This window comes from Phyllobates terribilis, unplaced genomic scaffold (assembly GCF_046119375.1).
Source record: "Phyllobates terribilis strain yellow unplaced genomic scaffold, ASM4611937v1 Scaffold_5__5_contigs__length_657084704, whole genome shotgun sequence".
NCBI lineage: Eukaryota > Metazoa > Chordata > Amphibia > Anura > Dendrobatidae > Phyllobates > Phyllobates terribilis.
In genome coordinates, this window is record NW_027362765.1 from 102143799 (window position 1) to 102156351 (window position 12553).

Below are 12553 nucleotides of genomic sequence, written 5' to 3' on the forward strand. Positions count from 1 at the left end.
GGATGTTCATTCAGTTGTTTAATGTTGTTGAAAAAAAGCAGATCACAGACATGGCACAAAACTAAAGTCATTTCAAATGGCAACTTTAGGGCTTTAAGAAACACTAAAAGAAATCAAGATTAAAAATGTGGTACTCAGTGAGGGTAATTTTTTTCAGACCAAGCAGAGGGAAAAAAATTATGGAATCACTTAATTCTGAGGAAAAAATTATGGAATCACCCTGTAAATTTTCATTTCCAAAACTAACACCTGCATCAAATTAGATCTGCTCGTTAGTCTGCATCTAAAAAGGAGTGATCACACCTTGGAGAGCTGTTGCATCAAGTGGACTGACATGAATCATGGCTCCAACACGAGAGATGTCAATTGAAACAAAGGAGAGGATTATCAAACTCTTAAAAGAAGGTAAATCATCACGCAATGTTGCAAAAGATGTTGGTTGTTCACAGTCAGCTGTGTCTAAAATCTGGACCAAATACAAACAACATGGGAAGGTTGTTAAAGGCAAACATACTGGTAGACCAAGGAAGACATCAAAGCGTCAAGACCGGAAACTTAAAGCAATATGTCTCCAAAACAGGAAATGCACAACAAAACAAATGAGGAACGAATGGGAGGAAACTGGAGTCAATGTCTGTGACCGAACTGTAAGAAACCACCTAAAGGAAATGGGATTTACATACAGAAAAGCTAAACAAAAGCCATCATTAAGGCTGCGTGCACACGATGCGTTTTTCATGCGTTTATGCTGCGGAATTTCCGCAGCGGAAACGCATCAAAAGCGCATGGTAATCCGCACCCCATGGTCCCCAATGGCATTCCGCAATGTCAATGCACATGCTGTGGATTTTTCCGCAGCGTTTCTGCAGCGCAAATAAATCCGCAGCATGTTCATTAATTTTGCGGAAGCGCAGCGGAAGCGCCGCCATTGACTTGCATTGAGACGCATAGAATCCGTGTCTGTACATTTGTACAAGCGGATAATATGCGTCTCTATGTGCGTATGGTACCCAGTTCTGGAGGAGAGAAGACTCTCATCCAGACCTCGGTACCATTGTACCTGTAAAAAAAAGAATAAAATAATAAATAAAGTTTATATTCACCTGTCCGGCGGCCCCTGCAGCGCTTCTCCTTCCAGGACCTGAGATGACGTCACGGTCATGTGACCACAGGCTGTCTCGCGAGATGCCGGCAACCCGGAAGAAGCCAGGACGAGCGCGACAGCACACGCGGCGGGGGATCGGGGGTAAGTATAGCTTTATTTTTTTATTTTTACGGTCACACTATATAAATCCATGCCTTTTGCATGGATTTATATAGTGTGACCTAGTTGTCAAGCACTTTCCAAGTGATGCTATCGCTTGGAAAGTGCTTGTCAGTCCGCATGTGGAAACACATGCGTTAACACATGTGGGTACGCATGTGAATCCGCATGTATTCCGCATGTATTCTGCAGGAAAAACGCATGCACAATCTGCATGCGTTTTTTCTGCCAGGGAGATGCAGAAATGATGCAGAAATTTTCTGCTTCATTTCTGCATCGTGTGCACATACCCTAACACCTAAACAGAAAAAAACAAGGTTACAATGGGCTAAGGAAAAGCAATCGTGGACTGTGGATGACTGGATGAAAGTCATATTCAGTGATGAATCGCGAATCTGCATTGTGCAAGGTGATGATGCTGGAACTTTTGTTTGATGCCGTTCCAATGAGATTTATAAAGATGACTGCATGAAGAGAACATGCAAATTTCCACAGTCATTGATGATCATTGATGATATGGGGCTGCATGTCAGGTAAAAGCACTGGGGAGATGGCTGTCATTACATCTTCAATAAATGCCCAAGTTTACTATTTTGGACAGTTTTCTTATCCCATCAATTGAAAGGATGTTTGAGGATGATGACATCATTTTTCAAGATGATAATGCATCCTGCCATAGAGCAAAAACTGTGCAAACATTCCTTGAAAGAAGACCCATAAGGTCAATGTCATGGCCTGCAAATAGTCCGGATCTCAATCCAATTGAAAATCTTTCGTGGAAGTTGAAGAAAATGGTCCATGACAAGGCTCCAACCTGCAAAGCTGATCTGGCAACAGCAATCAGAGAAAGTTGGAGCCAGATTGATGAAGAGTACTGTTTGTCACTCATTAAGTCCATGCCTGAGAGACTGCAAGCTGTTATTAAAGCCAGAGGTGGTGCAACAAAATACTAGTGATGTATTGGAGTGTTCTTTTGTGTTTTTGTTTTTCATGATTCCATATTTTTTTCCTCAGAATTAAGTGATTCCATAATTTTTTCCCTCTGCTTGGTCTGAAAAAAATACCCTTACTGAGTACCACATTTTTTATCTTGATTTATTTTAGTGTTTCTTAAAGCCCTAAAGTTGCCTTTTGAAATGACTTTAGTTTTGTGCCATGTCTGTGATCTGCTTTTTTTCAACAACATTAAACAACTGAATGAATACCCTCCGAGCCCGGTGATTCCATAATTTTTGCCAGGGGTTGTAATATGTGAACTTGTCCCTTGGTACCCCTGAGACACAGGCGGGGAGCTCAGGGCAGCCATTGTGCACAGAGACATCCACAGCTGCGGGAGGCCTCGTATCGACACTAGAACTGCTATTAATACATCTCTCTGATGGAATGAGAAGATTATTCCTGCAGCCTCAGTGACTCCTAATGACGGAAACTTCTTACTTATTGGTTCTAGACACCTTTAGCTGTCGCCTCCCCTGTGATGGAGTAGTCAGACCTGGCCAAGTGGTGATATTTAGTGCAGTAGCATTCAGCTGCAGATCTCATGGCAGCCAGTTCACCCTCTGACTTTGTGCCAGACACTAGAATTGTGATTTATGTGTGGTTATATTGTGGAAAGTGCGGTCTCATATCAAGAATGAAAAATCTACAGGGTTGACCACATCCGGCTGCTGGACAAGGTTTTGTTTCCCTGGGATCACTTCCTGGCTTACATGGCTCTATATAGCAACTGCAATCCTATTACACTTACCCTTAGCTGTCCTCTGCTGAGCAGCAAAATGAGCTCTGCAGAGCAATCGGGCCAAAGGAAATGCTGAGGCTACTGGAGAAAAGTCCCAGCGCCATCCCCTGTAGCTCATGGGTGGGTGACACAGATTATTTTGGAAAATTCAATATAGTACAGATCATTGATGGGGCACACATGCAGCGTGTTGTGGGGAACAACTCTGACCTGGGACGTGTTCATCCCAGCAGATTGTTCTGACACACATGTCCTGGCACAAGCAGTGTTAACAAATGTCCATCATGACACTGGAAATGGTCATTGTGTGGAGAGGGCAGCCCATACCTGTCAGTACCAGTCTTTGCTGACTACATTTATGAGGATGTATGGCCGTGATCGGAGCAGATTAATTCGGGTTGTTTTGGAGATGCATTGTGAGTTCTCCTGCTCCTCGTCTTCTATACTTAGACATCATATGTACAGTGATCATGAGTGGCAGGGTCATGATCACATCTGTTTTTTTGCCGTTGGTGGTGTCTTGACAATAGGAGAGGTGCCAGAGCCATCTGGCTGCTTCATCGGGTAAAGCAGATTATGGGCCTTGTGCGTATGTGGACAGTTCAGCGAGGTCTCGGAAAAGCCAAGTCTTCAGTGATACCTAAAGCTGGACGTCCAGCAAATAACTAGCGAGCAGCATATCCTACACTTTTGTGGGGCACTTGTAGGACATTTGTGGGAGCAACATATGTTTGCTGCTGGGATGAGAATGAGCAATTTTCATGCCTAAATGTGTGATATTTTTGTTTTATTTACACGTACATGTGTTTTAAATCCTAATGACTCCTAGTCAAACAGTGTGGAGGTCTGGGTCCCAAAAGGTGGACGTCGGTGGGAATAGTGTCCACAGCTGGGGTGAAGTGGCATTCTCGTACGTCTCCAGTTATGACATTTCTTGAGATGGAAAATCTTAGGTGATATTCACATTGATCATTTGGCATCGGATTAACGTTTATGACAGAAAAACTCTTTGGCCTTCATCTGACTAATGGAGCCTTATGAAGACATTAATCTTCCCGGCATATACGCAAAACATAAACATAGAATGTGACGTGAACATGGCCCCATGAATAAATATGTCCTAGAGGTTTGACACAGTAGCGGTTGCTATTTTTTGCTTGTGGCCCCTGAAGCGTTAATGAAGTAAGACTTCAGTTGACTTGTATTTGGGGGATAATCGGATCACCAAGACTGTAATACAGACCAGTGATAAATGAGATCCCCGGCACAGGAGGCAGAATATAGCAGCATTGACGCCACTCCCGGGATAAGCAGATCATTGTGATCTTTCTACTTATAGGTGTAAGTGACAATGAAGATTTAAGGGCAGAGATTCCACAAGCTGCAGGATAATGAGGCCTTCAGTTCATGCTCATAGATCTAAGAAGTCTTCATCACACGGCTGGAGGTGACAAGTCCAGTCATGGGCAAGCGGGGGAAACAACCTTCCATGGGGGAAAACATGAAGACTGCTCCATGCTGTGACAGCTTTCTTTAGTAATTGCTAGAGGTAGATGGGCAGCTGCAACCTTCACTGCTCCTGGATTCCTGGAGGTGGTGGTACAACTAGTCAAAATTATAAAATATTCTCTACTTGAGACAATCGCTACTTGTTAAAATGGGCCCTCGTTGATCACAAACTATTCCTCCTGGACAGTGGACAGTGGTGGGCTGCAATCTGTGGGGAAAAATGGGGCGGGGCGAGGTAGAGTGATTTTACTAGCCCAGAGGCTGATAGCCTTTTTTCCTTGGTGTACATAGGGTTAAAGTTATAGTCCCTCTTTTCAAGTCTATAGTTATAAGTTCATATACTGATCACTTCATACATCGGTCAATTTTAACAGTCATCAGTTAATGCACCTGTCAGTAGCAACAGTTATCAGTTCATACACCCATCAGTTTCAACAGTCATCAGTTCCAAACACCCTTCAGTTTCAACACCCTTCAGTTCATACACACTTCATTTCTAGTAGTCATCAGTTCATACACCCTGTAGTTTTAACAGTCATCTCTTCATACACCCTTTGGTTGCAACAGTCATCACTTCATACATCCATCAGTTCCAACAGTCATAAGCCCATGGACATGTTAGTAGCCACAGTTATCAGTTCATACACCCATTGGTTGCAACAGTCATCATTTCCAAACACTCTTCAGTTCTAACTGTCATTTCTTCATACTCCCTTTAAGTTCCAACAGTGATCAGTTCATACATTGCTGAATTCCAACAGATATCCGTTCATACACCCATAAGTTCCAACATATATCAGTTCATTCACCCATAAGTTCCAACATATATCAGCTCATACACCCATAAGTTCCAAAAATCATCAGCTCATACACCCATAAGTTCCAACAATCATCAGCTCATACACCCATAAGTTCCAACAATCATCAGCTCATACACACATCAATTCCAACAGATATCAGTTCACACACTTATCAGTTCTAACAGATATCAGTTCATACACCCCTCGGCTCCAACAGTCTTCTGTTCATACTCCTGTCAGATCCAACAGTCAATAATTTCATGCAATTTTCTGCTGATACAATCATATGTTTATACATTTAATTGTTCATACGCCTGACAGTTCTGGCATTTATCAGTACATAAACCCACTTATTACTACAATTATTAAAATTAGTTCATATGTCCTGCTCTTCCTACTGTCACAATCAGTTCATACATCCATTAGTTCACACACTCATCTGCTTACTTGCTTTTCCAGTTCATATGCTCGTCAGTTTGTACACTTGTTAGTTCTTGCAGTTATTGGTTCATATGCTCGTCCGTTCCTTTATTCATCAGTTCATACGGTGTCCAGTTTACTAAAACAGATTGTGACTAATCTGCTCTTCTCTGTTTTTGTTACAGATATTGGCAATCATTTCTATCCTATTCATCGTCTTATCTACAATTGCCTTGTCACTAAACACCCTTCCAGAACTACAAGGTATCGATGAGTTTGGGCAAACGACAGACAACCCCCAGTTGGCACATGTGGAAGCAGTTTGTATCGCTTGGTTTACAATGGAGTACTTGCTGAGATTCCTGTCGTCACCTAACAAATGGAAGTTTTTTAAGGGACCACTTAATGTTATTGACCTGTTAGCAATCCTCCCATACTATGTCACAATATTCCTCACAGAATCAAACAAAAGTGTACTTCAGTTCCAGAATGTGAGACGGGTGGTCCAAATTTTCCGCATCATGAGGATACTACGAATCCTGAAACTGGCCAGACATTCAACGGGGCTGCAATCTTTAGGGTTCACATTACGAAGGAGCTACAATGAACTGGGGCTTCTCATTCTGTTCTTAGCTATGGGAATCATGATCTTTTCTAGTTTGGTATTCTTTGCAGAAAAGGACGAGGATGATACAAAATTCAAAAGCATCCCAGCATCCTTCTGGTGGGCTACCATCACCATGACCACAGTGGGCTATGGCGACATCTATCCAAAAACTCTGCTGGGTAAGATAGTTGGGGGGTTGTGTTGCATTGCTGGTGTGCTGGTGATTGCCCTTCCAATTCCCATCATTGTAAATAATTTCTCAGAGTTCTACAAAGAACAGAAACGTCAGGAAAAAGCCATTAAACGTCGAGAAGCTCTGGAAAGGGCTAAGCGCAACGGCAGCATCGTTTCCATGAACATGAAAGATGCCTTTGCCCGCAGCATAGAACTGATGGATGTAGTGGTTGAAAAGACTGAAGATGAGACAGGAAAGAAAGAGAAGGTGCAGGATAACCATTTATCCCCCAGCAAGTGGAAATGGACAAAGAGAACCCTATCTGAAACAAGTTCTAACAAGTCTTTTGATGCAAAAGAACAAGGCTCTCCAGAGAAGACCCGCTCTTGTTCCAGTCCACAACATCTCAATGTTCAGCAGTTGGAAGATATCTACAACAAAATGGCAAAAACTCAGTCCCAACCAGTCCTCAACTCTAAAGATTCCAACCAGTCTGGAAAAAAGGTAGAAGAGCTGGAAATGGGACACATCCCTTGCCTACCTGTGCCACTGCTCACCACTCACAAGGAGGGCATCATTGATATGAGGAGCATGTCCAGCATAGACAGCTTTATAAGTTGCACTGCTGACTTTCCAGAATCTAGCAGGTTTTCACATAGTCCAATGGCAATTTTGCCATACAAAACTAACATAAATCCAGGACAAGACACACCTAGTGATCGGCCACTGTCTATGGACATCAGTGGTGAAAGCTTCACTCAAATCAGCCCAAGGGCTGAGAGGAATCGCCATTCGGCATATATTTTAGAAAGTCCAAAAAGTTTGGTCAAAATGAAAAACCCCCTCATGCTAAGATCTTTGAAGGTCAACTTTTTGGAAGGTGACACACGGACATTAGTACCTGCACCGAACATAATGAGCCCTTCTGAGCACAGACTGGGGCAGGGAAAGTTAGATAGCACTTACTTCTCTGAGCAGTCCATTCGTAGTCCTGAAACGTCTCAGTACACGACGGCAAGTGCGAGAACGCCGTCCAGGTCTCCGGAAAAACACATGGCAATAGCTTTCACTTTTCATGATGCTAATGTAAATAAGTACATAGACGCCGACACAGACGATGAGGGTCAGCTGCTTGATGGCTTAGATTCTTGCCCCTCCAAACAGTTGCTGGGCACTATGAGCCCAAAATTTAACATAACAAATAGTGGTCATCGAAAACAAAGGGAGACCCTTCACAGAACAGAAAAGAATCACCTCGAGAGCGTCGCACTTGCGAGTTCAGCGCGATTCCTAGGACACAACTGCATTTACTCTTCAGAAGGGATTACTGGAAGTAGCCGGGGGAATATGGAGCCTGTCAAGATGGACAACCATATTTCACCAGAGGTCCATGTGTTACCAGGTGGAGGTGGACGTTCACACACACACGAGCCCCGGATGTGACACAGGCAGGATTGTTCATACATGCACCATGAGCTTCTGCATGGCCTCCTCTCACACTGACTGATGGCTGGTCTGCACCATGCTGGAGATGGCACTGACAACTCAGATTGATTGATTTGATCTCCTTTACTGAACTTCTTTCTTGAAAGCCATTGTGACCAAAAATACCCTAGTTAAGATGTCCTGCTCTTTATGTCATTGTATACACTGTGTTCATTCATGGTGAAGGGACCTGTTATTGAAACATCTCACTGTGGTCAGTGGACACCACATTTCTGGGGAGCACATGGCTGAGCTCCTCCGCTGTCTTTCAAGCTCACTCGTGGTGAGTTGCACCAGTTGTCGCCATTTGTAGGAGATTGTACTGTGCATTGCCCTCGCTCCTGCTGTTACTATCATTCAGCATTTCTAATGGAATGTTCTAGAGCCTGTGTGTTCTAGAGCGGAGGGTCCTCGTCACATTTTCTACATCTGTAGCTGCACGAATCCTTCATATCTAGGGATGTCTTTCTTTTTCTCATTTTTTGCACACTGTCGGCTGGAGGAGCTGGAGCCGCAGCACTTTAAGTAATAGTCCCCTTCATTTGTGCCTCTATGTTCTTTCGTAAGGAATGACTGCTAAGAATGGCCTCCGAGGTCTCACCCATTACACTGGGGCCCTTGTGCTGCTATTGTACAGTGGGTTCTGCGGCTCTCAAATGAACTCCATTAGTTTTCTGCCATTTTAAATTATTCCAGTGACAGATACAGTTTCACCTTTCCCACCTCTCGGCCCCTGCATGTGGATATGCGGTGTTCTCTGGGTAGTGATGATAGAGATGTCCTGGAAGAGACCACCTGCCTCCTTATCCACCTCTATCTCTCTCTATGTAATGAGTAGAGAGATATCTTACACAGGGCACACAGAACTCTTCTCATTAGTTATAGTTTTCTGCAGAACAGGCACATACATAACTGGCAACATGAAAACTGCCCCGTGCAGTGAGCCACCACTATGGGAAATCTTGGGACATGTAGACAACCAGATGTTCTAAAATTCTGGCACTTCTCAGCACCAGATATGATGACCTACGTGTGATGAAATCCTCTGCTTTACTTGCCATACACTCAACTACTTTCACTATCCTCCAGTGCTGCACTCGCAATAAGGGTTCATGCACATCTCCATATTTTCGGTGGAAGTGCGATCCGACAAAACATCGGTTTGCATTCGGACCAATATTCTATGGGATCGTGCACATGTCTAAAAAAAATGCACCTTGCCCGAGTTTGATCCGATATTGGAATTTCACTCAGCCATGCAAGTCAGTGAGTCCGTGGAAAACATGGGACTGTACCCGGATGACATCTGAAGGCAGTTCGATTTTCACGGACTGTTAGAATGGAGAAGGTGGAGAATTTTTTTTCCCCATTTTCTCCTCATCTGAGAAAGTTGGATCACACTATGATTACAGTCTGATCAGACCGTGATAGACGTAGTCGACCCGATTCTCTCTGATGAGAGAATATAGGCTCGTGTCACCATGACCTATCGTTGTTACGTCATGTCTTAAGCATTTTCACTTGCCTATCGCGGTCGTTAAATGACCGCTAATCGGCTTCAAACAAGCCCATCGGTGGTTGTTTAATGGCTTGTTCAGACAGGTCAACCAGACTTCTATGCACACAAAACAATTGTTCTGTGTGCATAGAATATCATTGTCCTCGGCAGCACATTCCCTGTTTACACATAACGATGATTTTATTGCTGGCATGTACGATCCAGTCACCCAATGAATAAGCATTTTGCTCATTCATCATGTGTTGGCATGTTGGCCGATAAATTGGCAAACAAGCATTAATTCCCGATTATCGGCTCCTCTAAATGAGCCTTTACATTAATTTAGTTTATTCGCTTATTTATTGCCATTGATGTAATATCTCTGTACAGACATCGACATCATCACATTAGGTTTCACAGTGTAAATTCCATATCAATTTGGCTTTTGAGGGTGAGAGGAAACCCACACAAACATGGGGAGAACACACAAACTGCTTGTAGATGTTGTCCATGGTGGGATTTAAATCCAGGACCCCAGTGCTGCAAAGATACATCGCTAACCAATGAGCAACCGAGCTGCCCTACATCAGTCACATCCAGGGCTGCAATCACAATTCTACTCTTACATCATATCTTATACTCTAGTCACATTTAGAGCTGCACTCACACTACCATTGTTACACCCTTTTTTGGTGTAGACTACAAGGACAGATTTCTGTCCATAACAAGCAGCAATCAACCATGTAAACCGTATGGGTACAAATGGCAGCACATTCCTATTTACTTGGGGCATCAACCATAATCTTCTAGGCTGAATTTAAGCTGAAATAAGCCAACGAACAAACATTTTGCTCATTGTCAAATCACTGGCATGCTTGTGATCAGAATAGATTGTTCTTGTGAATACTTTGTTGGGCTGATTATCGGACAGTTCTCACTGGCTACCCATACCCACAGCTTTACCAGTGTGCGATCTTCTGTACAAATAAAACATCCACCCCAATTGCACACCTATTCCACCTACGCCTTGGCATTGACTGTATGATCAGTGTAGGGTAAGTAAAGCAGAAGGAAGGTTCCATACTTGCAGAATATGGAACTATTCCAATGTGGCTACTGCTCGAAGGTGACCATAAAATTCTTAACCGGAGTCTGCATCCAAGCCATAAAGTGCAAAGCATCTGACCAACTCCCACTTGGAGTCCTGCACACACAACCAAAGCACCCACGCCATTGAGGGCAAGACCAGTAGGAGCAACAAGGGGTACTGATCATGCAGAAGAACGAAGAGATGTCAGTGGCCGGATGGAGTATACAAAAGGTATTAATGGTCACACAAAGGCACTGGGGGCAGGGCCAGCATTCACACAGAAAATGAAGGGATAGGGGCAGAATTAATGGGCACAGAGGACATGTAAGTGGTCAAGCAGGAGACCAGATAGTAGAGGATTTGAGACTAAGGCCACAGCCCCACTCGGTCAGTATTTTTTCTCAGGAGTGGGAGCAAAAACCAGATGAGGAACAATCAGAGAAAAGGTATAATAGAAACAAGTCACCAATTCTGCATTTATCACCCACTCCTGGTTTTGGCTCCCACTCCTGAGAAAAAATACTGACCAAATACTGATAGTGGAGCTGTGGCCTAATAGTAAGGATTCGGGGATCAGTGGTTACACAAAAGGGCTCCAGTTGTCACACAGGCAAGTTGTGACTAATGGTGGCCAAAGAGGAGATTTATAGGTTGTATTGTAAGTTGTCTCAAAGGGAACTGAGGGGTAATGATCACACTGAGGACAGAAAAATTTATGCCAGAAGTCACATGGAGAAATGGAGCCAGTAGTCACCTAGAGAATGATGAGGTGGGCAAACAGTCAAACAAAGTAGACAGGTGGCACCGAATCCCCTGATGATCATCAGATTTCAGTTCTCGCAGCCGAGGTAAAAAAGATTTATTTTTTTACATAGTCATTCAAATTTTATTTTACATAATCTATATATAAAGAATAAAAAACTACGATGTGAGTCGTTACAATGTGTCGCCAACATGGCCACAGACATATGTGGTGTTTTCTGTTTCCTCGTGAGGTGATGTTAAGAAATTTTTAATGTCTGCCATCACAATGCACACACAGTGGAGACCGGATAGACGATATTCAATTGCTGCATTTTTCATTGCATATCGAGGGCCCCAGGTGGAACCCGTGAATGGGGCCAAGACTTTACGACTTTAGTCTACAATGTACAAGCCTGCAGTGGAGAAGTCCTGTCCTGCCTCACAAAGGAGCCACATTGCCCCGAGGCACACAGCTCCCCATGCCTCAGTGATTTCAATAGTTCCAATGAATCGCGGGCATGTGTTTGGCCACTGACATGGGCACAGGAGGCACCTTGGGGAATGTGTTGTGGATGTACACGGCACTAAGTGATAACATATGAAGTCTGGGGTCACACCAGCAACTACAGAGTGGTTTTCTGACAACAATCTAGTGAATTTCTTTCTTTAATGTGAAAAGTTCCATTTCTGGTTGTTTTTAAGTCCCATGATGTGTGGTCCTACATCCTCTGGAGAAAGTGGACTCGTCCTTTGTACTGCAGAGCGGAGCTGGAAATGAGGAGACCCTTGTAGCCAATAATGTGGAGGGAGAGAGCGTCTCGTGACGGGACTGTTATCATCAATATATGCAATATGTGTCACACGTGTTCGCGTTGGTCAGACGTGTTTCGGGGCTCTTCGGCTGCTCTGTTTTTTATTTCCTCTTTGTGGAGAATGGAATCCATGTCCTTGTAATGTTTAATAATGAATATTAAATCACAAATGATGCCCAGTCTGATCATTACAGAAGGACTTGTTCTCAGGGGTAGATTCCTGATGACAGCTCACCTCCTCCCCCTTGCTGCACAGTGAACAAAGTACATGACACCAAGCATGCTCACAGTACTGTAGATAATGTAGATTATTTACTATCATTTACTATTATTATTTATTATCACGGAGCATGCTCACAACACTGACCCCGTAGAAGATAAAGGTGTCTTCAAACTACACTTTATTAATGA

General features: G+C 43.4%; 1 protein-coding gene across 1 annotated transcript in view; it reads left to right on the plus strand.

Moving 5' to 3' along the window:
- KCNB1 (potassium voltage-gated channel subfamily B member 1) overlaps positions 1 to 12313 on the plus strand; it is a 127046-nt gene extending 114733 nt beyond the window's left edge. The window contains exon 3 of the mRNA XM_073682635.1: positions 5917 to 12313. Coding sequence (XP_073538736.1) covers positions 5917 to 7956 — 2040 coding nt within the window. The 3' untranslated portion in view covers positions 7957 to 12313. The remainder of the gene's footprint in view (positions 1 to 5916) is intronic.
- The last annotated feature ends 240 nt before the right edge of the window (positions 12314 to 12553 follow it).